The sequence below is a fragment of the Kryptolebias marmoratus genome, linkage group LG4, assembly GCF_001649575.2.
Source record: "Kryptolebias marmoratus isolate JLee-2015 linkage group LG4, ASM164957v2, whole genome shotgun sequence".
Taxonomy (NCBI): domain Eukaryota; kingdom Metazoa; phylum Chordata; class Actinopteri; order Cyprinodontiformes; family Rivulidae; genus Kryptolebias; species Kryptolebias marmoratus.
In genome coordinates this window covers 11,078,965-11,106,675 of record NC_051433.1, presented here as the reverse complement: position 1 = coordinate 11,106,675, position 27,711 = coordinate 11,078,965, and the positions used below count along the sequence as shown (strand labels likewise).

Sequence of the window (27,711 nt, the reverse complement as noted above, 5' to 3'; positions counted from 1 at the left end):
GAAAGTAATCACTGGATGTGCACCTATAACTGATTACATGTTGAAGTCGACCCCACTCAAGATGGCCACCACCGCTAATCGATCTTGGCAAACGCAAACATGGCTCTAGCTCAGTCAGTTTTACAGATATTAAAATAAAATGTGATGTGGTCATAGCTGTGTGTCATCCACAGTGCATACTCTGAGTGCTCACAGATCACGCACGACTTCTGTGTCAAACTTTGGCATTAGCTGGTGGAGTCAACCCTGCCTGTCTGTTAGCAAAATATCTCATGAAGCAGCAGATAGATTTTAATGAAACTCTCTGTGAGAAGTCATTGGATGAACGTCTACAACTCGTTGACTTTTGGAGTCAACCTGATTCAAGATGGCTGCTACAGCTACCTTAGCAACCTTAGCAAGCTGGTGAGGTGGTAGCTGAGAGTCATCCTCAACACGTACTCCAAGTGCTATCAGATCAAATGAGATATTTGTTAAAATCCTTGGCACACAAGGCAGTGGGTGATATGCATTCCTTTAAGAAAATGCTACTTTCATAGTTTTTATGAATTTAATGGCTGTTGTCAAATCTGAGACTGGGTGTGATGGTGTACATTTTAATTTCAGTTATGTGGCATATATCATTTATACAAACAAACTTGAACAAAACAAGCATTTCCAAAGCAACATGGCATCATTAGGTTATAATCTCCTCTCTGCATTCGGACACAGGAAGCACGTTTTAGGTTTCCAGGATGAAGAAAATCAATGACAATAAAGGAACCGGCAAACACTGTTGAACGTCTATCAGTGTGAGAGCAATTTTGTGTCTTTTCCTTGCTTTTAGCAAGCATCTACAGGTAAACATTTGTTCTTGGATTAGGCGAACAAGTTGAGCAATTACCTCACAATGACAGCATTTGTCTTTTCCTTTTTTATATTAAATCACAAGTGGCAAATTTGTTGTGGCCGCCTTTAACAAAAAAAAAAAAAAAAAAAAAAAAAAGTGTCCCTCTTGTCCTCTTTTTGTCGAAATTCAGGCATTTATGATAAAGGTGGAAGCAGGGGGCTCGCGGGAGTCCGTTCTTCCAGTCCCCTTCACCTCCGGGGCCACAGCAGGGAAATTCCTATCAGTGACACCCATTTGCTGCAGTGGAGGCTATCAGATAAGGCATGCCACTCCTAAATCAAGCAAGGTCATCTTATGCTCTTTTTGGCTCTGTTTTAATTCATTGTGGATACTCTGCTGCTGCAGAAAGTCATGTAAAGTCAAAAACCTGACAACCTGAGTCAAATACGTTGTTTTTTTATGTACATTTTGTGAACTCTTTTTGTGCTGAGGAGCTCTCAGAGCTGTGACCTTGATGTCTGTCTTCTGGTTATTTGTCCCACAGCACCACCTGCTGGTCACAAACTCGCAAACAAAAAGTCCAAATCAAGTAAAGGTTCCTTGACTTGAGTGAAACTATTGCCTCAGCTGAAGCACGATGAATCAAACTGAATGCAGATTTCATTTCCTAAACGGAACTGGAAAACACAGAGCAGTTTTGAAACGAGCTACGGCTGAAACCTACATAGAAGTCAATAAAATATTCAAATTTATTAAAAGTAACAAGCTTAATATTTTAGGTTTCGCATCCTGGTCAGTATGTTGTGATTTAGAGGCTGTTTTATAACATGTCCTAAACTAAGGTTAAGGAGTAAGAACAGAGAGGTTTTTCCCATTTAGCAGACCTAAATTTAAAATGTTTAGGTTTTTTTAATTAATTCAAAGAAACAAAAGAAATACATTTAGTTCACTTGTTCTGCATTTGATGAATCTCAGAAGGGAAATTTCATAATATTCCAGTTTTAACTTATGTAAATCTGACACACGGTGTGGTTAAAAAAAGCTTCATTATATTTTTATGACCAAATGCTCATTGTCAGGTTTGATGAGTGAGGCAAACCCAATACAGAGACTTATCATGAGCACCAGGAAAAAGCTTTTTAAAAAAAAAAAACAAAAAAAAACAAGAGGCTGATGTGGCAACAACTAAAACTAAATATCAAAAACAGGATCACAAGACACGAGGAAACCCAGACAGCACATGGAAGTGAGAACAAATCAACGAGTAAGTGAGGAAAATGATCAGTTTTAAAGGCAGACGGCGATTGCTAAATGAACACAGGTGACTGAGTGCAAACAAGGGACAGGTGTGGGTGGCTGACGAAGACTAATGAGACTGAGCAGAGGAAAGTGAATGATGGCAACAACAAAAAGAACACAAGGGGAAAAAACTATAAGAAGACTTATAACATAAAACTAAACAAGAAATATAACAGAACTGTAGAAATGCAAAACAATAAACCCAATACAAAACCTGACACTTGTATGTAATGTGGTTCATTAACTAAAAAAAGATCTGTTTTGAACACCTTACATTCAAGGAAAAAACTACTTTTCTTGTGTTTTCTTTAATTTTTCAATGTTTTGAGCTAGGAAAGTCCAAACTGCTTTTTGCTGATGACCGCAGCTGTAAAATGATTCAGCATATTCAGAAAACGATTAAATCAACTCTTGAATGAAAAACATTTTCAGCTGTTTCACAGAAGACAACATGGATCCACTTCCTAAATTTCTACAGTGTTTTTGTTTGTTTTTAACGTCTCTCAGTGGGCTTGGAGCAGTCCTTACCGCCCCACCCGGGGTAACACCTGCACTGAAACGCAGACTTCGTGAGCTGAACTTTGAGCCCGTCGCTCAGCGCTGAAACCCTGTAGTTTCTCCTTCCTCCTGGTTTCTCCTCAGACGCCACCTTCCACTCAGCGGGGTCAAGGTGGAGGTAGGACCGGGACTCCGGGTCCTTCCTGTGGCACCGTCCCTGAGAGGAGCACATGGTCTGACTGCAGAGAACCGCAGCCGACGTCACATTGACCAGATAAGGACCTAAAGTCTCGTCGATGTAGGATTTGACTGCCTCACAGGAAGCCTGGGGAATGAAAACAAAGAAACAAAGAATAAGAGCTATGGAGTGTAAAATCAGCTGACACTATAAAAATAATATACCCTAACAGATGAGATCCAACAAATAAATCTGCACATCACTGTTTCTCACAATAATAAATTATATTTTACTGTATATTTCTGACATTATTGCCTCAATATTGGCTAAAATTACAACATGAAGCTTATTGACGCATAATATAGAATAATATATAAAACCTCCTACAATAAACCTACTAATAATCTCCCTTTACACTCCAGAGCTTTAAAATCTCCTCATATTGTCTCTTTTTATGGTGAACAACAAACTTCCTTGTTCTATTTACATTTTGTTTAAATTAGGAAAAGAAAACTTAAATTTATCAACATTTTTTTGTGTTTTTAGATATAAACTGAGAAGTAATTTCAGTTTTTCAGGCCAAATGATGAAATGGTAATGAGTTAAGACATAGTAGGTTAGTAAAAGATTTTAAATCTAAATTAAATATGGGTTATAATGAACATAAACTGATTAATAAGTGCAATCTGTAAAGTCTTTAAGACAGTGAAATGTGTATTTTCTGTTTTGTGATTTTTCTGATTAGTGCAAGATGAGCAAAGCCAAGTTTCAGCTTCAGCTTAATCTTTTTTTTTTTCGTTGTTTTGTTCGACATTATTACATAAAGACTGTAATTTGAAAACAAGCTGGTTTATTCGTTAATTTTCATCAAGCGTGTGCTTCAGGCTGAAAGCTACAGAAAAAAAACACTAAAGGAGCAAAACAAATGACAACACATCTGGGAGATGAAAACAAATGCACATGCGGCCATTTGAGGACCAATTTGGATGTCGTTGAAAGCCTACAAAAAATTATACACAACTATTTTTCTAAAACAGAAATCACGGCTCCGTCTGTTTTTATTAAGTGTCTTTTTCTGCCATTTTGTTTCAGCCACAGCCCCCCTTTAATGGCACCCCTGCACATTGTCTTTTTCATGTTCTCTGTAGGAGGTTATCAACATTACAGCAATCCAGAGAGTTAAATATTGCGTCCAGGTCATGCTGTTTGTGTTGTACCTTAGATTTAGAGAAAGTATTGTCACCCCAGAGCACCACCCCCGCAGATCCGACAGCAGCGCTCTCTCCGATCGTGTAAACCAGATGTTCCTGCGGGGCAAAAGACATTTCAGAGTAAAACACTTGGGCCAGACCATTTTGGAGGATGGATCTTGCACTTGCCTGCGTGAGGAACTCCAGTGAGTAGGTGTAGACGATGCGAGCGTAGGGGAAGATGGGCAGCTCCTGCGGGGTCACCTGAGCCGAGGCCCTCATGGCCTCCAGGATGCGGTGGTGAACGTAGAGGAGCACTTCTCTGCCGAGGCCTCGGAGCTCCAGGCTGAGGTAGATGTCAGGATACAGAGCGGAGGAGACGTTCCACAGCCACGACAGCTCATCGTTCCTCTTGAGCTCCACGGCGGGACACTCCCCGGTGTAGTTTCTGCTTTTGTTGCTGTAATAGTTGTAGCAGTTGGGAAACCCGTAAAAGCCCCACAAACCGTTTGGCCTCATCTCCTGCCCCAGTTTTAAAGTTTCCTCCATGAATTTTCTCCCCGACTGCTGGAACTCTGCTCGTGCAGCGGCTTGTACCTGAGCAGGACTCCAGTCTGGATGTTTGGACTTCACCAGTGCTTTCGAACCCTCCCAGTACACCTGTTTCTTGTCCCAGTTTCTCTCCCACACAGGTCTCCAACTCTCCCAGTCCACAACACCCAGGCCCTGGAAATCCCTTTTAGGGATAAAGGTGGTGATATTTTCTCGTGCAACCCTGAGGTGTTTATCGAGGCTGCTGTTCTGTGGAACCCCTCCATTCATAGCCACCCCCTTGTCCGAGTATCTCGGGTAGAGACCGAGCTTATCAGCGTACAGGATGGTAATATTTTCACCCATAAAGGTTTGGTTCTGGTTCTGGATGATGTTGAACATCCCCAAGTCAAGGTCCACGCCGTACTGAGAAGAGCAGATCTCAGTGGGGGCGTTCCACAGGGTGAGGAAAGGAAAGTGGGAGAAGGTTGATGCAGCCCGAAGCCCAGAAATGAGGCCGATCAGATTTAAGAGGAACAGCATCTTGGGATGAAAAGACCACATCTCTGCAAAGAGGAACAAGTCAGCGTTGATGTGACTCAGCTGAGGTGGAAGATTCTGATGAGACATTACAAAACGGGGATCATTTTGTTTTGTTTTTTTGTTTTTTTGCAACCCCAATTATGAAAACGTTGGGATGGACCAGAATAGAATAATATGCATCTCATATTTTAATCACAAAGAAACTGTACCTTTACAAAAAAAGGTAATTTTGCATTTGATGCCAGCAACCCATCTCAAAATAGTTAGGACAGGGCAACAAAAGGCTGTAAAAGTAAGTAGTACAAATAAGAGGCAGCTGGAAGAGCATTTTACAACTAATTAGGTTAATTTAAGTCAGTGAGAAGACTGGGTATAAAAAGATAATCAGTGTTAGATGTCTGGGATCAGATGTTGGTTAAAGCTCTATCCTGCAAATAAGAAGCCATACATGAACACCATCCAGAAACGCTGCCATCTTCTCTGGGTCAAAGCTCATTTAAAATGAAAAACTGTTCTGTTGTCAGACAAAAAGAAATGTGAAATAATTTTTGGAAACCTAAACAGAAGAGGGACCATCCAGCCTGTTATCGATGCTCAGTTCAGAAGCCTGCCTCTCTGATGTTATGGGGGTGCATAAGTGCCTGTGGCATGGCAGATGAAAAGGCACCATCAATGTAGAACAACATGTACAAGTTTTAGAACAACATAATGTTCCATCCAAGTGTTGAACAGCTAGAATCCTCCATCAGACAAGAATGGGACATTCCCTCTAAAACCTCCAGCAGCTGCTCTCCTCAGTTTCTAGACGTTTACAGACTGTTGCTCAAAGAAAAGGAGATGTTTCATTAGTAAACAGAGCCCTGTCACTACTTTTTTTAGACGTGTTGCTGACATCAAATTCAAAATTACCATATTTTTCACCTCCAAGAACATTTGTTGTTTTTGCTACATTTCACTGTGAATAAAAATTGGGTGTGTGAGATTTGCAAATCATCACATTCTGTTTTTTTTACATTTTACAAAAGTGTGGAGTGGTTCCACTGGACTAAAAACAAGCTATAATTTTATATAGTAAAAATTAAACATAAAAGACGATCCAGAAAGTACCAATTCACACTAAAACACGCTGACTTACCTGGTTTAGAGCTGGAGAGCGATTTTGGATTTTGGTCTGTTCAGGAAACCAGAAGTCTTGTGATCTGAGTGATCTAAAACAAGGAGGAAAAGAGGAAGTGAAAAAAAAAAAGTGAACCAATCTGACAGAACTGGATTTCTACGAACAAATGAGAAGGAACATGCAAATTCTGTGAGGCAGAATTAAAGTCACAGACAACTTAAAAAGCTAAGAGTCTGTGTTTATAACTTAATCTGGTTGTTCTTGTTGGGTCTTTTCCTTTATGATCCACCGGCGCATGGCCCGGCTTTATAAATCACTGAATGGCTTAGCACCACAACACATTAAAGACCTGCTGTTGTTGTATCAACCTTCCAGACCACTCAGGTCTTCTGGTTCTGGTCTGGTCTGCATCCCCAGAACCAGAACCAAACATGGAGGAGCAGCATTCAGCTTCTATGCACCACAAATCTGGAACAAACTTCTGAAAAACTGCAAAACAGCTGAAACACCGAGTTCCTTTAAATCAAGGCTAGTTACTTTTAAACCATAATAAATGGAACATTCACCAACATATTTGATGTATATTGATGATGGCGCATGACAAAATGTAATGTTTGCTACTGGTTTCTCAATTGGTGACTATATGTTGTTTTTATAACTTTTTATTTTTGTGTTTTTATGATGTAAAGCACTTTGAATTGCCTTGTCGCTGAAATGTGCTATACAAATAAATTTGACTTGGTGCCAATCTCCAGCCATCACTGTGCATTAAATCAATTTTTAAAAAACAGATGTCCACTGGGATTAACGGCGCAGCCTGTAATTAATCATTTTCAGCTGATTTATTGACTTTATTCTTTAATTCATAACTACTTTAAACCTTGGCATCAAAACAACCTCATGTTTTTATCAGCCATCGCCTACTTGGCATTTCTTTAAGTGTGCCGGCCTGCAAATGGAGCAGACCCTTTCTCCAACGTAGTTTTCAGGACAAACATGCAAACACAACTAAAAAAAAAACAGTTTAATGAGGATGCTTGGAGGGGTCACAGAGTTCTCCTCCAAGTGCCTATCAAGAGAAGCCATAATGAACTCCTCCACGTCCAAATTTATGCGTAAGCTTTGCTCAGCTCATTATAGTAGTAAAAATAACTCGAATAACTGTGCCCTGTAATTACATGGGGAAGGGGAAAGGCTGCTGTACGCTTCCTTCAGAACAGCAGCCTTTGGCTTCCAAATTAAGAGTGAGTCACTGACGTTCTCCTCTGAAACAGAACTTTTACTGACCGAGAACAAAAGCACACCTATATTACATTTCAATCAAGTTTCAACGCTGGTGCCGGAGAATCTTACAGGACTCGAAAAGCCTTGAATGAAGCCACACAAGCTCAGAAAAACTAAAGTTTATTTAAGGAGACAAATATAAAACAACGACATGTGTTTGCATATGAATAAACAAATGCTTCACACATATAAAGTGGCTTTTTAGAATGTGCTTTTGAGGTGAAATATCTGTTAAAACATGAAGCCAAATGGAGAAATCTGGGGATTCGGTTAAAACGTAGTAGTCATGATTCAAACATACGAAGAATTACATACGAAACACCTAAAAACACATTCAAATAAATAAAAATACTGCAGTCGTTTCCATAAAAATCATTAGACATCAGAAAAAGGTCATTTTGAAGGTTAAAAATTAAAAGTCAGGCACTTCAAATATATTGCGCTACGAGCTGATTTAAGTGCATCGTTTCTACTTTCACCACAAAGCAACAAACTTATTTGATCAATTTATTAAAACACATTTACTACAAAAGCATCAGGAAATCTGACCCCTTGGGAACAAAAAGCGACTGAGAGGAAAATGTAAACAGACTGATTTCCAGCGAGCTCTCCGTTGTTTAAAAAATGTGATCAACAAAGATCAAGTTTCACTTTCTGTAAATTAGATTTTGTTGTAAAAATAACACTTTTTTTCCCCTAAAATGTCTCCTCTTGTGCTTGAACGTTTCACAGCTATGTGAAAGACAGGAGCACAAACGTGAGCAGTAAGGCAACGCACTGCAGAGCTGACGTCCCGGCTCGAGCGGCCGTCCCTGTTTGGTGCTGAGGGTCTTTCTCGCCGCAGTCCTCGCCCAGAAAGCCGCTGTAACACTGGCACTGGAAGTCCGCGCGGAAACGCGCCTCGTCCTCCTCGCCGAGCTCACCGCTGACTGTCAGCTTGCCGTTCGGCCTCTGAAAGCTGTGGGTGAGGGGACTGAGGTGCAGGTAAGCGTCACTGTCTGGATTTTTGCGCAGACAGCGGCCGTGAGAACCGCACAAGGTCTGGCTGCACAGCTCTGCTGCCGTGGAGACGTTGAGGAGGTATTGACCCAGTGTGCCCCGAAGGTAAACATCCAGATCAGAGCAGGTGGTCTGAACAGAGAAAAGAAAGGAAAAAAAAAACAACATTATGTACTTTGCAGAGATTTGACGTCAAACCTGTTACTCACTCCTGTCCTGCTGGGTTTATATTATTCCTGACTAGTTCTTGGACTGAATGGCTTTTGTTCTGCATGTCACTGTGTCAGCTGTTCTTTTTACTGATGTGAAATCCAGGCTTAAAGTAGTTTAAAGAAAATAAAAACAAGCCTTTGTCTGAATTAAGATGAGGTTAGATGAACTTTTGCCGTGTGCCAACCATGCTGTCAAAGTTAAACGCTTTACTTTTTTGTTTTATTACGTGTAAATGAAGACCACATGTGCATCCCATAAATCAGTGGTTCCCAAACTTTTCAGCTTACGACCCACAAAGTAACAGATTCAGAGGCTTGAGACCCCTAATGTGACTGGCTTAAGTATACAATTCTTATCATAACCTTATTTAAAAAGGGCATAATGACAATATAAAACAGTTCAATACTATTCTATTTTCAATCATTTATGATAACTTTTTTTTATTTTTTTAGAATATTTTTGTAAAAGATGCTATTACCAGCTTTTTTACATTTAAATTGGTTTCTGGAGATTATCTGGGGACCCTCAGTTGATGTTTCATGACCCAAAGAGGGGTCCCAACCCCAACTTTGGGAACCACTGCCTTAAATAAGGGGTAAAAAAAAAAAAAAGTTTCATTTGCAGCCTCTTCTTTTAGTGTACATATGTTCTCAATGCAAATTATTTGAAGTACTGCTCCTCTGTGTACTTTTTTTTTAATGTGCATTTTTGCTTCATCAAATCCACAAAAAAACAGCAACAAGTTTAACTTAAAGAGACGCTCAATCAAATCTGACTTTTGCCTTCTTGAAAGCTCAGTTGTTGCTTCAGTCGCCCATAGAAATAAATTAATTAAAGTTAAAGTTGGTGTCAGACAGTCGCTTCAAATCTAAAAATAAAAAATCACACAGAGCAATTCTTTTAAATTTTGTATTTCTTTAGTCCAACATCAAAGGAAAGTAATAAATGTTCCCCCCTGTCACAAATTAATCTCTTCAAACCGCAGCCAGCGATTGGCTTTGACTCTGGAAAATGTTGTTCTCACGTCGGGGACAAACTGTTGATGGTTAAATTAAAGAGTCGAGGTCGCGACTTGATTGAGATCCTCTGAATGTGGTCATTCAGAAAGTAAGACACGCCGCGCCGTCCGAAGAGCAAAGCGGTAAATCTTCGGGGAACGGCTGGGTTTGACAGAAAAGCTCCCGCTCTGCCGAGCGAGCGCAGATGTGTAAACAGACAGAGAGCGGCGAGGAGCGAGGAGCGAGGAGCCAAAGACGGGAACCTATTAGGGGTTTTTTAGGAGCCTGATATCTTACAGCCAAGAACCCAGCAGCTTAAGAAGGAAAACTGGGTGAATACGTTCTTCAAAATGCAGAAAATCTGCAAAAAACTCTGCAGAGAATCTCGTCAAACACACTTTAAAGGATTACTTTTGCTTTTGTAAGAGTCTGTGTTCTGCTTGTTGTTGCTCTTTAGAAACATTCGGATAAGTCAGCCTTCAACCTAATTGAATCCTAAACGTTCCTCAGACAAGAATCTTCTGTGCGGCTGAAGAACAAGTGGCTCACAGTGTAACCACTAACTGAGCTGAACCTCTGAGTGTCAAATGACTTTACATGTGACGGGACTCTGATACGTCGGTGTTTGTGGCGAAGCTGAGTGACTGAAGAGCGTGGCTACTCACTTTATTGTACGCGGCGTCTCCCCACAGGATTATCCCGGCCGCTCCCAGAGCCACGCTCTCCCCGATGGTGGAGACAAGGTCAGTCTGGAAGAGACGATCCAGCTCGTTACGTTGACAGACAAAACAAAAAGCAAGCTGTGCTGTTGTGTAGCTATGGAACGGGGTCAGACTGTTCGTGGATGAACTGTGCGTGAAGTGAGGCTCTATTCCAGAGCTGGGCATTAGCCAGACTTTCAACTTAACCAACACCCATCCTGCCCTCCACATAAATGAAAGGTGGTGGTGAGGGAGTCTGACAGTGCCCAGAACAGGAAGGGACTGTGGCTGCCGATAAGGAAAACTAAACAGCAACAGCTCCACACGTACAAAGGAGGATGAGTCAGAGCCACACCTTCACTGCAAATCTTTTGGTTTGGATAAAACTAAACAAAAAGTTTCAGAAAGAAGAATCAAATTCGATATCGGAAAGAAAAAAAAATAAAAAAGGCGTCACCTCTGTCAGCTGCTGCAGGGAGTCGGTGTAGGTGGGCCGGGTGTAGACAAAGACAGGACGTGCCAGGCCGTCGCCCGACGAGGCCAAACGCATCCCTTCTTTCACGCGGTTCCGCACAAACTGACATCCGGAGGCCGAGGAACGCAGCACGGTGCCCATGTAGACGGACGGGAAGAGGGCCGTGCTTTCGTTCCACAGCCACTTCAGCTGCTCGTTCCGGGACTCCTCCGGATCAGGACACCGGCCCGTGTAGCTCACCAGAGACTGCAGGTAGTTGTGGTTGTAGCAGTCGGGGAACAGGTAAAACCCCCACAGCTGGTGGGGTCTCAGGTGCTTGGCGTTTTTGAGCGTGCCCAGCATGAAATTCTTGGCAGACATCTCGTACTCCTGCTGGGCCACCTTGGTCAGCTGTTCGGCGGGCCAGGTTGGGTTCTTCTGGCGCACCAGCTCAACAGAGCGACTGCGATAAATGTATTTGGGTCCCCAGTTGCGTATCCAGACGGGACGCCACTCCTCCCAGTCAATAACCGCTAACCCCACCGCCTGCTGGTCAGGAATATACTTTGCGACGCTTTGCCGCATTTTCTCCAGGTGCTGGGAGAGGCTGGCCACCTGAGGGAGCCCCCCGTGTATCGGAGTTTCATCCTGCTCAAAGTAGGGGTAAAAACCCAAGCGGTCCTTGTAGAACATGGTCAGATTCTGTCTGACAAAGCCCTCATTTGGACTGGCCACGATCTGGAACTGGTCCAGCTCCAAGGATACCTTGTGCCATGGGCCACATTCCTGAGTGGGGATATTCCAAGCCAGAAGCAGAGGCTTTTGGGAGTACAGCGGCCATCTTGTGGGTTTCACTCCCGAAGCGCAGAGGCCATCCCACAGCGGAGCGAAGAGGAGCAGGATTCTCCATTCAGACAGGGTCCAATACAACATGTCTTCAGATGTGGACAGAAAAGACTGTCCCTCGCTGCTCTGCAAATCATAAAGGAGACAAAAAAACTCAGCATTTCTGATCAATAACTAATAACACACATATATTTAGAGAAAGCACCTATAGAGTTAGGTATAACACACAAAAATTGATTTATTTCCTCTTTTTTTTCTTAATTATGAACTTTAAATAAAAAAAATAGCTCTTACTGCATTCATTAGGAAATAACTTCAAGTGGTTTAGTGTTCATAGAAAGCATCCTCCTGCAGTTTTATACTTTCAGCTTTAGCTTTGACCGATTTAAAGCACTGATTAAATTACAATTTAAATAATAAACTAGCAAACATACAAGCAAGAGCGTAGTTTGGTCACATAAATGATGGATGGACTCACCTTTCCTGGCAGACTGAGGAAGCATTCCCAACTAAAAGAAGAAAAAAAGGGAAAGGCAGAAACCAGCAACTTTGTGCGCGTTTTTTTTTTCCGAACAAGCAATTCCTCTGTGTAGGAAAAGTGTGGTGGGATGAACTCATAAAGGCACGAGTGAGCGTGTTGTCTCGTGCTCGCTCGGCTCCCGGACTTCCCACGGTCACCACAGCGGGGAGAAGTGAACTTACCCCCCGCGATGTTGTCACTTGTATCCCGTTCACTCTGAAAAGCCAAACCGCTTCCAGGATGTTCCATTCAGGCTGGAAAAGAGGGGGGTGGTGGGGGACGGACGAAACCAACCGGACATCCTGAAAACTCTGTCAGCGCGTCGAAAATGTTCAAGAAATCCTGTTTCCTCTGTTCCTTAGGTTCACAAAACATACAAGCGAGGCGTAGTTTTAATTTTTAGTGTTTCCTTTAAAAAGAAAAAAAAAAGTTCACCGCCATGTCGCGTTAGCTCGGAATGCGACAGTCCGAGAAGTTCCTGGAACTGGTGAATTCGGATTCGAATCAATCTGAGTCATTCACTAAGGTGATTCGGTTCACTTTGAGTCACTTGGCGGTGGATTTGCCTCAAATATGGGTGTTTATTTTACAATTCTGCCCACAATTAAACGAACAAGCAATTCACGGATGATGGAACAAAACAAATGGAACAAAAACGTAAAATGTGCAGATAAAACGTAAGTTAATCAAAATGTTACATTAAGTAGCTATATGTTGTGTATGTAAACGTGTCCTCTGCCTGTGCTGTTTTTAATCCGAATCAGAGACTGGATTTATCTGAGTCCATATTGTCCTCTGCCAGAGGACATGTAGGATCCGGGCTAATTAAGACCTCGGACTCATGAGTCCCGATTCAGTGCGAGGATTTGGATCAGTAACCGGGTGAGTCGGTAAACCGACCAGCTGTAACTCACCCCAAAAATAAATCCATCCCCACACGACCTCTCAGATACATTACAGCCAGATGGGGATTATAAATAACGTGGCATTTAGGAAGGAGGCTAAGTGACAACTTCTTGTTCGATATCTGGGGTTTGGCCCTTAACACTATTTATAACACACACACACACACACAACAGGAACAATACATAATATAGCCTGGTACTTACAGGGCAACATACAAAATACTTACTGTGTAACATACAAGATTCTTACTGGGTAATGTTCAGTGTACTTACTGGTACTTACTTATTCTACCCAGTAAGTACACTGTATGTTACCTTGTAATTATCCTATATCTACCTAGTAAATACCTTGTTTGTTATCCAGTAAGTACCATGTACATTACTCCATAAATACTCTGTATGTTACTTGGTAAGTACCCTGAATATTTATCCATAAGTACCTTGTTTGTTATCCAGTAAATACCTTGTATGTTACCTGGTGAGTATCTTGTATTTTACCCCATAAGTACCAGGCTGTATTATGTATTGCTACCATTTTCTTGATCAATATTTCTTCAGAATTTAGTTACTTTTCCACTCATTATGGGTCTATATTTTTTTCTCAGTTGTTGTTCGTCACCTAACTTTGACCGATATCATTCAGACATAAAAACAAGAAACAGCGAGTGATGAATCAAAGTTCCGTCAACACATTTACAATTTTAAATTGGATTTTTAGATACTTCACCTCCAACTGAAGGACGATGTATCTCTCAGGACTCGTGTCAAGTCTTTGCTAGATTAATTTTTATTTCCTAAAACATGGCTTTTAGATACTGTTGATCTTTTTTTTTTAGTCCTGCCACTTCTTCTTATGTCTTCCACTTGTCCACTTTTCTGATTTTTAAGGACAGGCAGCACAACATGTTGTCATAAGGAAAAGCTAGACAGAAAATGAGTGGGAGGAAAAAACAACCAATGTCCAAAGAAACCCCCTGAAAAACCTTCAGGAAGCCTGGAGAGATACCGATCAAGACCACTTTAAAAGGCTGCAACAAAGTGTGGCTCTTTAATCAGAAGCAAAAAATAAACAAATTTGGAGTGGTTTAGAACTATTGCACAGTAATGTATCACCATATTTGTTTCTGTCAGAACCATCTGTGTAAACATAATTCATCCAGAGTTGACTGGCAGCTGAAGCGTTAACAAACTCTTTCAACACTTTTAGTTATTTATTGAGAAAACACAATTTTCTGCCAACTTCGCATTACAGCAGGGAGGCAGATAAAAGCAGCAATTCATATCTCATATGAAATTAAAAACCCAACTTTATAGTAAGTTTGGCAGATTGCATGTTCCTCGTTGCTCCACATGTTTTGGAAGTGATATTTATGGGTATCCAAGGCCTTTAACCTCACCACGAACAATTAAAGCTCGAAATCAAACGAGGAAGAAAGGAGAAAAAAAAAAAAAAAGATCAAAACTGCTGCTGAACATGTGCTCCACAACATTTCACTGGGATGTGGCTGACTTTTGAAACAGCTTTCATTGCGTATAAACGAATGTGGTCATTTTGCAATTTAAAACCTTTTACCGTTTTGCAAGAATCACTTCAAGCTGAAATATGTGTGTAAAAGACACTGCATGAGTGTTCGCTGCACTGTTGTTTGTTTTTACTTAGGACAAATACTATTTCACAAAAATACTCATGCTTAACTGTTTTCCAAAAACATAGATATGAATGAATTCCCAAAGAGTGATTTGTCTGTAGTAAACATATAAACAACAAGTCAATGTCAGGTTTTTAAAAAGTTTACATTATGAAAACAACACCTTTGTTCAGATAAATGTAGTAAAGTGGACTAAAAACTGTGAATATAAAGTACAAAAGTTGTGCTATAACACTAAAAATAATCTGTAATGTAAACAGTATTTCAGAAATATAAGTAAAAGCCTTTAATAAGTAATCCTTTTTTTTTTTATAAATGAGTAGGATGCAGGCCTGGTTCTTGTTTTATTCAAGCCCTTTTTTTCTCCCTAGCTGTTGCTACTTCACTGAAGGATTTTAATGTCTTTTTTTTTTTTCCACGAATGCTCGGAGCACACTTCAGACAGCGGGCACACAAAGCATCTGGTATGCAGATGTCACCGGTGCCTGCAGGCAACGTGATGACAGCCGCTGGCAATGACTCACTGAAGTAGCCGAGCAGCACCACATGCTGTCAAGTCGTCAAGTTCAGCAGATAACGGCGGTGAAGAGAACGGCGTGCCGATAGCCCACAGCCTCGGCCAAATGTAACAACCAGAGCTTTGTTGGCCAGAAGACGTTTGATGGAAATGTTTCTGTCTTCGCTAACAAAAAGTGCCGTTTTCATGAAACAAGTTGGAGCTGAGGGCTGTTGTTGCTCTAAAGCCTTTCCTTGCAGATTCAAGGGAACAGAAACGCTCTAAACTAATGACCCCGATGACTCTGACGGAGGAAAATGTGGTTTTTCCTGTGTCAAAAGTCCATTCCGCTGTTTATCCTCAGAGCTTTGCTGACTCACCTCACCGTGTCATCAGTTTCTCGCTCTTCTTCTCTTTTTTTTTCTTTGAGGAGGTTAAGGAAAATCTAGGGCACTAGTGACCCATGTGAATGATAACGGAGGAAAGGAAAGGAACAAAGGAATGGCCCTGCTTCCCTTTGACTTCTGGTGTCCTGAACATTACATCAACAGGAACGAGTGACCTCCAGGAAGCCAAAACAATAGGAGGGAAACCGGAAGCCCACCATGCCACTTGGTGAATCAGGATGCTTAGGGTAATCCTGAACACGACTGGGATGACTTTCACTGAAATAATAACAAGAATTTAACCCAATCGAACACAAAATCCAAGCAGTTGTAGAATAAGGTGGCTCAGATACAGTAGGCTGCAAGAGTATTCACCCCTTTTGGTACTTCTTCTGTTTTGTTGGCTTAAAATCCAAAATTTAAATGGATTTTCTATTTCATTAAAGGCAACAATGATACAAAAATGTGTGGGCCTGTGTATTTATCCCCTAAACCTAAATACTGCATAGAGGCTTCTTTTGCAGTTCTTCCAGCATCAAGTCTCCTCAGGTTGGTCTCCATGATCTTGGTCCATCTAACCTGGAGTTTTGTTCATTCTTCTCGACCGAACGGCTGCAGCTCCTTCAGGTTGGATGGGTGCCGCTTCTGTCCAACAATCTTTAAATCATCAGAGACTCTCAGTTGGATTCAGGTTTGGGTTTGACTGGGCCATTCCTGGACATTTACCAGTTCCTCCTTAAACCAAGGTGCTGGTGTTGTCCTCGAAGGTCTGAAAGTCTGAGTTTGGTCTCATCTGACCGCAGCACCTTCTTCCACATGTTTGGGGAAGATTCTTGAGGCTGATACAACAAAATTAGATCATTTGAATCTTAGATCACACACAGGAGGGGCTTATTTAACTAATCTCGTGGCTTCTGAGGGTAATGGTTGGAGCTTCAGAACAAATGGGCTGAATACGTATGTCCGCACCAATTTTCAGTTTTTTTATTTATTGAATTATTTAAACAAGCTTTTCCCCCATTGAACGTAATTAATTTTAGGTATTTTGGGAGAATTGTTGCTTTTAAATAAAATAAAATTCCAATTAAATTCCTGGTTGTAAGAGAACAAACTAGAAAGGACACCAACCCACTGGAAAAGCATTACTGTAAGCCCAAAATGTCATCCAGAAATGTCTTCAATAATAAGTTTACACGCTTCGCTTCTTGTCTCTAAAGTTTCTTTCATCCGGCTTTAAATAGGATATTGTCATTCATGTTTCTTGCAAGTATATGTTTAATTTTGTTGTTTTTTTTTAGCACCTCACCAATGCACTGTTTATACAGCCACTAACAGGGATGGGAACTGGAACAGAATCCATCAGTGGAGCTAAACAGGACCAGCACAAGCTGTTCTTTTATTTTAAACAACTACAGCCCACAGACTCATGAGCAAACAATAACTTTTTTTACTGCTTAGAATTTAATTTTTCTCATTGAAATACAATGAAATTTCGTCAAAACTGTCAGTTTCTTACTGCTCTTTGAAAGCTAACTACTTCAGTATATGTCCACCTAGAAATGCCAGTGAAAGTTTAAACAAAACAAAAGACATTTAACTATTACTGAATGAGTCAGCTTTTTGATATCTTTTACAGTTTTTTTATAATCTCAGTTTAAAGTAGGAGAAAAATTAGGTCTGACTCTTATGTCGTGCTGCGTTGCCGTGGTGACAGAATTTAGAACATCACATTTGTGTATTTTCAGCTCTTGTTCAACTTAAAGGTTTTATTCAGATATTTCAAGGTTTTTTCTGCTGTTTTAATGTTTGTTCTCCTGTTTTAAGGCTTTTTCTGCTGTTAAGATCTTTTCTGTTGTTTTTTGGGATGTTTTAAAGGTTAAATCAGGTATTTTTAACGTTTGTTCTGCTGTTTTTTAAAGGTTTGTTAGGCTGGTTTTGCTGCTTTTTTAAAATATATTTTCTGCTCTTTTATATTTTTGATTTGATTTCTATTCATTTAAGCTTTTTTCTCCTCCTTCCTTCTATAATTATCCTCCTTTTTTAGCCTTGTCTTGCCTCTGCTACTCTAAACTTTTGTTCTGCCCAGAATCAGCCTCTTCGGCAACTTTCAGCAATCATTCAACTATTTTTGGCTACAACTCCAACGATTCATAATCAGCTTGCATTGCCAGTTCAGCGATTAAAACATTTCAGCACAGTTTCAGCTTCTTCTGCAGCTTTCAGCTAAATCATTCAGGAGTAATCACTCACACTGCACTGTCGCAGGAAATGCAGTTTCTCTAGTTCGTGATAACTCTCTCTCTTTCTCTCTCTCTGTCACCCACTTTTCCCTCCTTGAGCACATTGTATACATCAACTGACACTTTCCAGAGATCAAACCAGTGTCTTATTCACGAGGTGCATGACTTTTATGGTTTGTCCTTTTAATGCAGGCTGAACTTTCAGCAGCACTTCAAACAGCAGCGGAGAGGAAGCACATCAAAGTTACTGACCTCTGGGCCAAAAAACCACCGAACCACATTCCACACAATTACAGACACCAGAGAAAGCCTTCGAAGGAAGCCCTTCCCAGTTCTTGTGGGAACCCGGTGCATCCACTGGAATATATATTTACGTTGCCATTAAAGTTTGATTCTCTGCCAGCTGGCACAAACAACCTCAACAGGTCGCAACTGAGATAGCATCTGAGGAAACACTGCTCCTCAGGAGTGTTTCTATTTAGGTCTTTTTTGGGGAAGCCTGTCGAAACAAAACAGTCATCAGAGAAAACTGAGAACAAAAACACGTGATGATTAAAAGGGATAACACAATCGTTTATAAATAACCTCGTTTAATGGAGGAGGTGTGGCTTTCTGCTGCCATCTAGTGGTGACATTATGGGTTTTAAAAGACCTGCATCATCTGACAAAATTCAAGGTCAAACTTGCTTTTCTTGATTTATCAAAAATGTGTAAAGATTTAAAAAAAAATCTAATCAAGCATATTAAGTTGTTATAACTTATAAGTGCTGTGAGAGCCCCCCCATCTTATTTATTTTGGTCTGACTCTCACAGCTTCACTCAGATCACATTTAGGTTTTTCCCACTGAAACAAAATCCCCAGATTAAGAAAAATTACTTAAATTAAAAATTCTATACAAATGTTATAAACATGCCAAAATAACGATTTGCTTTTTCCATTAGTTTGTGTATTGTTTACAAAGAAAAAAGGTTTGAAACCTAAACAAAAAAATTATGCATTTCAAATAATTTTTGACAAAATATGATTATCACTATTTTGTTGGATTCAGAAATTGGTTTAAAGCATTTATTTTTGTTTTGTTTGTTTCTTTAAACAAGAAAAAAGCCTGAGATTTTAATAAATACTACCAAACAGTTTATTCTTTGCCAGAATTTAGGAAAATTATCAAACTTTCATGTGTAGAGAGAATAAAATCATTAAAAAAAAACTTGCATTTCACCCAAAAGTAACAAAATACTTTATATCAACGCACTGATCACAAGATGTTTCCTGACTGTTTTCAGATTTCTACATTATAATCATGTAACTTTACTTTAAGTCTAGTTCAGTCATCAGGAAAAGGCTGGGAAATAATATTTGCTCTTAAATTTCTACAAACTTCATTAAACTGAAGTTGTCAGAAAACAAACATCCTGATGAAGCTCCACCATCCTCTATCTGCTCTTTGGATTGTTTTTTTTTAACAATATAGCCACTAATTTAGTCACATTCCAAGCACTCCCAAACTCAAAAACACTGACAAAATTAGTTTTTTTTTATTAGTGACACCTTAGTATTCCTCAAAATCTACTTTATAAACCAGCAAAATACATTTAAATTGATTTTATTCAGTCCTTGCTCTGTAAATCCATGTGTTGATCTCAGAAATTACAATCAGCACAAATTTCCCCTTCATTAAATGATGTAAAAAACATTTTTCAAATCAAACTGCAGTCTGTTTATGCATTGATTTAAAAAATTTAGGAGGACCAGACAATGAAAAGCAACTTGACGGCAGCAGGAATCAAAGATTTGACTCGTTACTCAGTTAAGTAAACCATTTATTCAAGTATTTCCAACTAAGAAATCTGAGGTTATTTACAGGATGTTATGTTCACTAGTGCAGGTCTGAGGTTCAGTAACTGAGACGGACTCAGACATGACAATACAGAACATGAACATACACATAATCTATTATTATCTACACCGTATAATCTTTCTTTCACACATTCACCCCAATAGACATATGTACAAGTAAAAAAACAACACACAGCAACACTCTACGTCGCACAGAAGGTAAGAACCATTAAAGCCTTTTCACGTTGACAATGTTTTCCCTGAAAAAAAAAAAAAGAGAGATGAAGGTGAACCATCACTACGTTTGTGAATGTCAAAATGTGTTTCCTAGTGAACAGTGCACCCCGTGACCACAGCTCTGGGTCCGGACAGACCCACGAGAGGAGCCTTCACCACGATCATCCGCCCCGAGCAGTTTCTCACACTTCGCAGAGGACGATGGGGAAATCCACATGAATGCAGGGGTGATCCAGCTTCACAACTCCCTGAAAGATGAGCAGTTTCACATTGAGACGATCCGACGCAACACGCCGCGCCGCCACCCTGCGTCCGCCCCCGGCTCACCTGGGGAATCAGATTCTTCTGGATCCTCCTCAGCTTGGACTTCTTCCTGCCATTTTTCGTCACCACCGTTTCCTCGTAGAACTCGTGGGCGAGGTCGCCGTCCTCGTCGTAGTACAGGGAGCTGCCGAGACAGCGAGCAAGAACCAAACGGCGGCGTCTTTTTAGTTCAACAAGACTCATCAGACGCTGGCAAATATGAAAATAAGCATCTGATCCGATGTTTGTTAAGGTTACGCATGGGGTTCTTTCAAATACATCAGCGCAGGTGTGTCGCACTGGGGTGATGTCTAAATACTGTCCCATAAAACGGTAAATTACACCCCGCTGAGCGACATAAATAACCCTGAATGAGCCTGAAAACACAGGAAACAGAAGTAAAATAAGGAAGAGCTGTTGTGCAATCAGCTGTACAAAGAGATTCAGAAAATCAAATCCGGGCTGTCTTCTTCCAAACTTCCTTAAAAGGTAAAGAAAGAGAAGCCCGATGGGCCCTTGTTATTTTCTGAACCAGAAAAGTGGATTTAAAGTGAAAACTCTCATCTGCTGGTGTTTAGGGTTAAAATCCTTACTGTTCAGTACTCTGGAAACCTACTAATTAGCTTGGTAATTTATTTTTTTGTAGTCTGTGTAACTGCAATGTCCTTCCTAACATCTGATGAGCAAAAACAAAACGTATATACTTTCTTGTTTGCCAGCCTCACGATAATAAAACGTATAATCTGAAAGTGAAATTTGTACAGAAAGTAACTTGAGTTTAATAGCTTGCTCTAAATTGTGTCCACAGAAGTAAGAACCTAAAAGGAAAAACAAAGTTGGAAACAAGCAGAAGTTACCTCCTCCTTGTGAAAACAAACGGCGTTGCACTCTTGGAACATTTCAGGCGGGCCAACGTTTGCTCGTTTCCATCGCTTCCTGAATCGCCTCCGCCGCCTGAGAAAGGCCAGACGCCTTTGACTTTGGATCCGCTTCCTCCCATTTTTAGCGATAAGACATAATTAATCTCAGGCTGAAGCTCCCACTCGTGCTTGGTAGCCAGAAACTCAGCCGCTTATCAAGGCCAGGACCTGAAAAATAAACAGCCCAGAAGGAGAAAGTGCTTCTTATCGGACTTTCGCTGACTGTTTCAGGCTGCTGGTCTGTCAGCCTGACATGTTTTTAGCATAGTTAGCAATTTTGGTTAAAAAAAAAGAAAAAGAAAAGTCTTGTGATGCTGAACTCCTCCAACACACCAATACTGTCATGGCAAACAAACTCCCTGAGAGCTGACACTTGGATATGATTGAAATATGTGCCCTTTAGAGACAAATTATTTTCATTTTAAACCAAGCGCCTTTAGTTTGGTTAATAATAATCACTGACCTTAAAAGGGATAGTCTGGTTATTATTAAAGTAATGTTCTGTCAAATAGTTATCAGTAGTTTGTACCTTACAAGCGAAGAACAGAGCATAAAGAAAAAAGACAGAAGTCTTCCTCCAGGCTACGCTCATGGATAGCCAACTTTGATGTTTTTAGGCTTATAAAATAACTCTTTTCCCCTTAAAAAAAAAGGCATACGGGTGTGAAATAACATAACATTAACTAAAATTAAACCTCTTCACTTTTGCATGACAGCATTTGTTTAGTTGTTTGGTATTTTTTTTAACAAACAGCATCCATGTTGTCCTGATCGTCATTCTTGGGCTCACAGGTGGCGCCGTTTCGGCCTGCTGGTGCAGGCCGCAGAAAGAGCAGCGGCGCAGAATCTGCAGGTTTGTTGCTAAAGGCAACAAGCACACGACTGAACCAAAGCCAAGAAGGTCCGGTCACTGCAGACGTTTAAAAATATTCTAAATCCGTCAGGTCCAGGTCTACAAACCCGAGCAGGTTAAATCGTGCACGCGACGGGGTGTCTGCCAGGGTAGGTGCGAGGCGAAACAAAGCGCGTGCGGCAGGGCTGGAGTACAGGTTTGCAGGCCCCGCACGCAAAAATAGGCTGCGAGTTACAAAAACTGGGCGAGTAAAACGCAGCTGCGCGGCCTGCTGATCAGTTCATTGGAAGCACTCAACGTTCAGTGAGACTGCAATTAAAATTAGCATTTTCTCTCACAGTTTTGAGTCACTAACTAGTCTCAACCCAGTGAAATCGTACTTTATCTAAGCCTAACTTAGCCATAAATGTCTGGAGTTGGACTTCCAAGATGCATGCATTATGTTTTTTGCTAACCCTGATGTTTATTATTTGAAACACGTTTTTATTTATTGATTTGAAGTTCTTCTGTTTTCATTAGAACAAGGGAGGCCGGATGAAGATTGTCCAGGGACCGCTTCTGGCACGCGGGTCATATCTTTGCTCATATCTTTTAGATTACACAATTAACACAAAACAAATTAACATCATTTCAACTTCTAGAAGGAGCTGTTACATTTAAAATGCATATGAGGTAACCACGCCTAACTCAATAAAACGAGCATTATAAGATTAAAAAAAAATGACAGTATAGCCTTGGGTGTCTGCTGTATTTCATGTTGTTTACCGTTATGTTAGCTTTAAGCTAGCATACGTAAGTGACTAATTTCGTAACATTTCATCGATTAGACTCACTCAAAAACGCTCATATTGGTGCATGTTTGTGTCTGCGTTCTGTACATGGCACCAGCATCCCTTAGACAAATATATAACACAGATGTTAGCTGGTAGTTCGCACATCGGTACCTGCAGGTTGAGGCGCTAGCTTGTTAGCTTCACTGACGCGAGTTAGCTCGATTAGCTAAATGATGACAGACCCGGACAGGTGAGGTTCACGCGCACAAGGACACGGGCTTAGACATGAAATAAATTAATAAACAAACGCCGTGAAATGGCTCACCTCACTTCTCCATGGACATGTGCGGACATAGCTCGCAGCAGCAGCTGCTCAGCTAGCTGTAGCTGCTGGTCTGACAGGAGGCGGTCAGCTGATCTGACAGAAACTTGGAGAAAAACTCTCAGCGGGCTGGGTTTCTGCTGCAAACTGCTTCCAGGCAGGCACTTGTTGTTATTTTAGCTTAAGAGCTAATAAAAATAAGTTATGACTTAATATTAGGTTGTATTTTCTGATATAATCTACTGTAAAAGTAAACACTGTTGCAGCATTTGGATCACAACCAGTCTAAAAAAAAGCATTTAGGGTTAAAGGATAAACATTAACTTATATTTTATTATTTCTCATAGGCGATACATTTATAACAACAACAACAAAAGAAACTCTGGAAATGTTTTATTAAATGCTGTGTCCGTCTGTCACATTTGTTAAGAGCGCTACATTTAAATTTGTGCATAGACAGAAACAAGGAAAGGTGAAGTGCAAAAACAAAACAGAAGACAAACATTGAGTTGGATGAAAAAAAAAGAAAAAGAGGAAGATATAAAGAACAATAAGCAGCTTCCAGTTCAAACATAAGTGACGATCTTCATTCAGGACTTCAGTCAACCAGCGTGACTTGTGGCACAGCTCATCTGACATTCATAATCGCATACAAATGTCCACTCATCACTCATACTCACAAAGTGACAGCTAAAATCAAGAGTTGCACCCATCGGGGGGGTGGGGAGGGGACGTGGCAGACCTCTGAGACCGGGTCGAGGCAAAATCCAAATACCTTTCAGCAACAGGATTGTTGAAAATAAGGATAACCTAAAGGGTGAAAATACTTTAAAGAAACTAACTATATTAATACCTATACAGCAGCACTTCTTTAGCACTGTTTAACTGTGGATTTTACCAAAATGCTAAATATTTAAAAGGCCTTGTTACTTTTTATGAAAAGCTGAGGTTACAGGTTAACCTGATGGTGCCTGTTAGGTATGGACATAACCACGGTCTCGTCCGCCAGCCTCCACTCCTCTCAACTCATTCTCCCAGGCACATCAGACTCTCCAGGTGGAAGGCACTTCTCATATCTCGCAACATCTCACACGCACATACGCGCCAGCGCTTTCTCTCATTGTCTTGCGCCCTAGCTCACTCTCTCGTTCATCCAAGAGGTGTTTGGTTTTTTTCGTCTTCTCGTCATTTTCTCTGGGATCTTTGAACACAGCGGCGGCCGGTCGGGATTTGCCCAGCCAGGCGTCGCGTGTTGAACCCCTTCCCCCCATCGAGCAGAAGGTGGTATCAGCCGGGGGTCGAGCCGGACAGGGCCTCCTGCATCTTAGTGCGGGCCAAGGCGTAGCGCTGCACTATCTGCTTGACGTGCTCCTCTTCCTCGCGCTGCAAGATGAGCAGGAAGTTCTTCAGCTCGGGCATGGAGAAGGCATGCCACTGCAAATGTGGAGGAGAGAAGGGGAGCGTTAGTGTTTCCACAGTACAGAGAACTCGTGGGACACTACGTATTAAACCTCATCTGAAGCTCGCACTCACGTTGACTTCACCAGTTTCATTCTCCTTGATGACAAAACTGAGGACTTTCTCATTGGGCCCAGAGCACAGGCGCAGACGGAGGGGGCGCTCTTCATCAGAGAGCTTGCGAACATAAACTGAAGGAGGGAGACAAAACGATTTAATGAAATGCAATTTCAGAAACTGGATAAATGGATTTATTGCGCACTTTAGCTAAAATAAATGACTAAAATACCTTGGTCGTGGCGCTCGCTGCGCTCAAACAGTGCAAACTTGCCAGGATTGTCCACCACGGTAAACTTCTTCAGCAAAGCCTCAATGACCTCGCGGGAAGTAGTACGCGAGCTTATGTGCAAATGCTTGGACGCGTCCTTCGGCAGGTAGAAGGAAGTGCGACGCTTCACCCCGCTGGCCCTCCTCCCCCCGACATCGTGGCCTCCTTTCTTCGGAGCCGGGACCGACACGGGTCGCGCCAGCTTGAACTGAACCTTAATGAAGCCAGTGTAGGAGCCATCTTTGTTCTGTATGGGAAAATAAAAACAATGCACTGACAATTTAAAATCAAAGAACGACTTTTTGATGAAACGTATAAGTTTGCAGTGAATAATCACCACTCACCATGTTCATGAACAGATTACTGTTGATCTGAGCGTTGTACTCCTTCACCTTCTGTAAAACCTCCGGTGTGGTCAACTCCTGCTTTACAGAATCAGTCCGTTCATCCTGGAAGAGAGAAGTTGCACCGTTACAGCACCAGGTGGCAGTATTTTCCTCTAAACCACAATATAAGTAGGATTAAAACACAAAAGAACAGATACAAGTCACATTTTCAGCTTCTAGTTATTCATTACAGCACGTTTTATTATTCAAATAATTTAAAAAGTTAGGGACGCCTTATACTTGCTCTGAAAACAGATAAAATTAGTTTTGAATAGGACAATATTGACAATTTTATTTTGTTGCTTGAAGTTTTAACAAGTCGTGAAGCTGGTTTTTATTTCAACGCGAGCACCGGTTGCATCAGACTCGACTTCCTGACAACGCAGCAGAGGGAGATGCGATGATGTCAGCCCCGTCCAATCCTGTTCAGCCGCCCCGACTCCTCCGTGTAGGAGGGCTAAAGAGGAGGAAGGATGGATGAGGAAGAAGGGATGTGGGTGGTGGTGGCGGCAGAGGGGGCTGTGCAACTAGCAGCTGTTTGCAATGGCTGCAACTAACAGCACCGCATTCCTCCGTTTGGTATTCATGTAAAAATAGCCATCCCCCCCCCTAACCTCCCCTCCTCCCCCTCCTTCAGACTCCTCCAGAAAGGGAGAGACAAAACTGCCCCTTGTTATGAAGTCAGCTGCCTGACAAAACCACAAACTTACAGTCATGCACATCTGGCCTCTGGCGAGGAAATTACCCATAACCTAATTTGGGCATTTCCTGTCTCAACTAAATTAATTTAATGCAGCACAAATTAACTGTTATCAATTTACTTTATATAATAAATGGACTTCAGAAGAACCAACTCAAGTATCTGGTTGTTTCTAACCAAACCTGCAGGTTTCTCTGTAGAGCGTTTTAAAAAAACAAAACGTGTACAATCAAACGAAACCTTGCAAGGAATTGGCAGAACTTGACGGCACATAAATTAGTTTCGAAGCGAAGATCAATAGCTGTGATCTGCAAGTTAACGTGCTGCTGTTGATGAGTCAATAAATCAATAGGAGAGAGCGGAAATGAGCTTTTGCAGTCAAGGCAGTGAGGTGGTGGGGGAGAGACACGCAGAACTGCTGCGCCTGCAAAATAAGCGTCATAAAGAAACGACGTGGGATGTATGGGTTTTTTTTACAGTAAAACTTAATTTGTTTCTTCAGAAAGAAATCTGACCCTCCAGTGTGGGTGTGTGACTAAAAGATAAGACAATTAATAAAACTAAAACACTCCGTGAGTCATTAGCAATTGAGACATTTATCAAAAAAAAAAAACCTGTGAGACGAGGTCAATGAATGGTGGGTGTGTGGCTGGAAACTCGAGAAGCGATTGTGCGTCACCAAAACAAGACATTTGGGTCGATCTTCATCTCTGTGGAAATGAACTTATAACAAAACAGAAACCCCCTTTATGCAAGTGTGCAACCCTTTAACAAACTTGCTGCATATAAAATAAAACCAAGCAGCTTCATTCCTGAGTATGTTTTAGTAAAAAATAAATAAATACATAAAAACAGAGGAAGTAGAACTCCACCCATGAGATTGGGGAACTTGTTTGGTCTGTTTGATGCCCTTGAGCCAAAACACTTGATTCTCAACATGTGTAACAAACAAGGCTGCACAGTTTGTCATTGAAGTCCGCAAAAGTTTGTTTTTTAAGCATTAAAAATAACAGCTTTAGAGGAAAAAACGCCAAAACATCGCGAGAACACAGCTCCACCCATCACCTCTTCCTGCTCTCACTTCCTCTCTTTTTTTATTTTAAACTCTAAACTTTTACTGTGTTGTTTTTGCTTTTACATTTCGCGTCCTCGCCCCTCTCACCTTCTTCGCGCTTTCGTCCTTGGCGATAACTTTTCGGGTTTTGGGGAAGAAGGAGGTCCGGGCGGTGAAATACTGCTCGAACTCCGGGTCGGAGTCCTCGTCGCTGCAGTAGCCGCTGCTGGTGGAGCTGCCCCAGGTCATCTCGAAGGACGGGGTCTTGTCCGAGCTGTTCGTTTCGCTTGACATGACGCTCGTTATCGACAAGTCCAAAGTAATAATAATAATAAAAAAAGCAACTCTCTTGGTCCTGTATCGAAACTATAACTTTAAAATCGCTTTTTAGGGCGAGCCGGATTATAAATTCACCAACTTGGCTGAAGAAAAGCTAATTAACGGTAACGGTCGCTAGCTTAACGGCTAAGATAACTCGTCTCGCCGACGACAAAAACGTCTCTGTGAAAGTCCAACCACAGGCGGCACAATCTCACTCACTTCTTCTTCTTCTTTTTTTTTCCTCTCTCTCAAACTACCGGCCACGTTTCCAGTGTATGTGAAACAGGATGTGCTCGGGTCTCCGCCCTGCCTTCCCCGCCTGCCGCCCCCCCCCCCCCCCCCC

At 41.3% G+C, this 27,711-nt stretch overlaps 4 protein-coding genes across 7 annotated transcripts in view; all 4 read right to left on the bottom strand.

Annotated features, from left to right (window-relative positions):
• Window positions 1-576: 576 nt before the first annotated feature.
• On the bottom strand, window positions 577-6,311 carry hyal1 (hyaluronidase 1). 3 transcript variants are annotated; one of them, XM_017408145.3, is made up of 4 exons: window positions 6,204-6,311; window positions 4,184-5,091; window positions 4,022-4,111; window positions 577-2,951 (listed from the first exon to the last, which is right to left on the bottom strand). In XM_017408145.3, the coding sequence occupies exons 2-4, from the start codon at window positions 5,087-5,089 to the stop codon at window positions 2,622-2,624; spliced, it is 1,326 nt and encodes a 441-aa protein (XP_017263634.1). In that variant the 5' UTR covers window positions 5,090-5,091; window positions 6,204-6,311; the 3' UTR covers window positions 577-2,621. The 3 variants fall into 3 exon arrangements, with proteins under 3 accessions (XP_017263634.1, XP_037831470.1, XP_037831471.1); XM_037975542.1 differs by having other exon boundaries at window positions 4,022-5,091; XM_037975543.1 differs by having other exon boundaries at window positions 4,022-5,143; window positions 6,204-6,270.
• Window positions 6,312-7,572: 1,261 nt separating this feature from the next.
• hyal2a (hyaluronidase 2a) lies at window positions 7,573-13,137 on the bottom strand. The gene is made up of 4 exons (XM_017408126.3): window positions 12,159-13,137; window positions 10,838-11,806; window positions 10,345-10,428; window positions 7,573-8,600 (listed from the first exon to the last, which is right to left on the bottom strand). Exons 1-4 carry the CDS (start codon window positions 12,447-12,449, stop codon window positions 8,202-8,204), a joined length of 1,743 nt encoding a protein of 580 aa, XP_017263615.2. The 5' UTR covers window positions 12,450-13,137; the 3' UTR covers window positions 7,573-8,201.
• A 6,542-nt stretch (window positions 13,138-19,679) lies between these two features.
• On the bottom strand, window positions 19,680-23,277 carry tusc2a (tumor suppressor 2, mitochondrial calcium regulator a). Its single transcript, XM_017408098.3, has 4 exons — window positions 23,125-23,277; window positions 21,111-21,341; window positions 20,278-20,398; window positions 19,680-20,198 (listed from the first exon to the last, which is right to left on the bottom strand). The coding sequence occupies exons 2-4, from the start codon at window positions 21,251-21,253 to the stop codon at window positions 20,133-20,135; spliced, it is 330 nt and encodes a 109-aa protein (XP_017263587.1). The 5' UTR covers window positions 21,254-21,341; window positions 23,125-23,277; the 3' UTR covers window positions 19,680-20,132.
• A 220-nt stretch (window positions 23,278-23,497) lies between these two features.
• The window catches only part of LOC108231137 (ras association domain-containing protein 1), a 13,085-nt gene continuing 8,871 nt past the window's right edge, over window positions 23,498-27,711 (bottom strand). Inside the window, exons 1-5 of one of the 2 annotated variants that reach the window (XM_017408021.3) lie at window positions 27,156-27,667; window positions 25,252-25,356; window positions 24,869-25,154; window positions 24,655-24,770; window positions 23,498-24,555 (exon numbers count right to left, since the gene is read on the bottom strand). In XM_017408021.3, coding sequence (XP_017263510.1) covers window positions 24,409-24,555; window positions 24,655-24,770; window positions 24,869-25,154; window positions 25,252-25,356; window positions 27,156-27,341 — 840 coding nt within the window. In that variant the 5' untranslated portion in view covers window positions 27,342-27,667 and the 3' untranslated portion in view covers window positions 23,498-24,408. Of the gene's footprint in view, window positions 24,556-24,654; window positions 24,771-24,868; window positions 25,155-25,251; window positions 25,357-27,155; window positions 27,668-27,711 lie in introns of those variants that run through there. The other variant, XM_017408020.3, reaches the window with a different exon arrangement.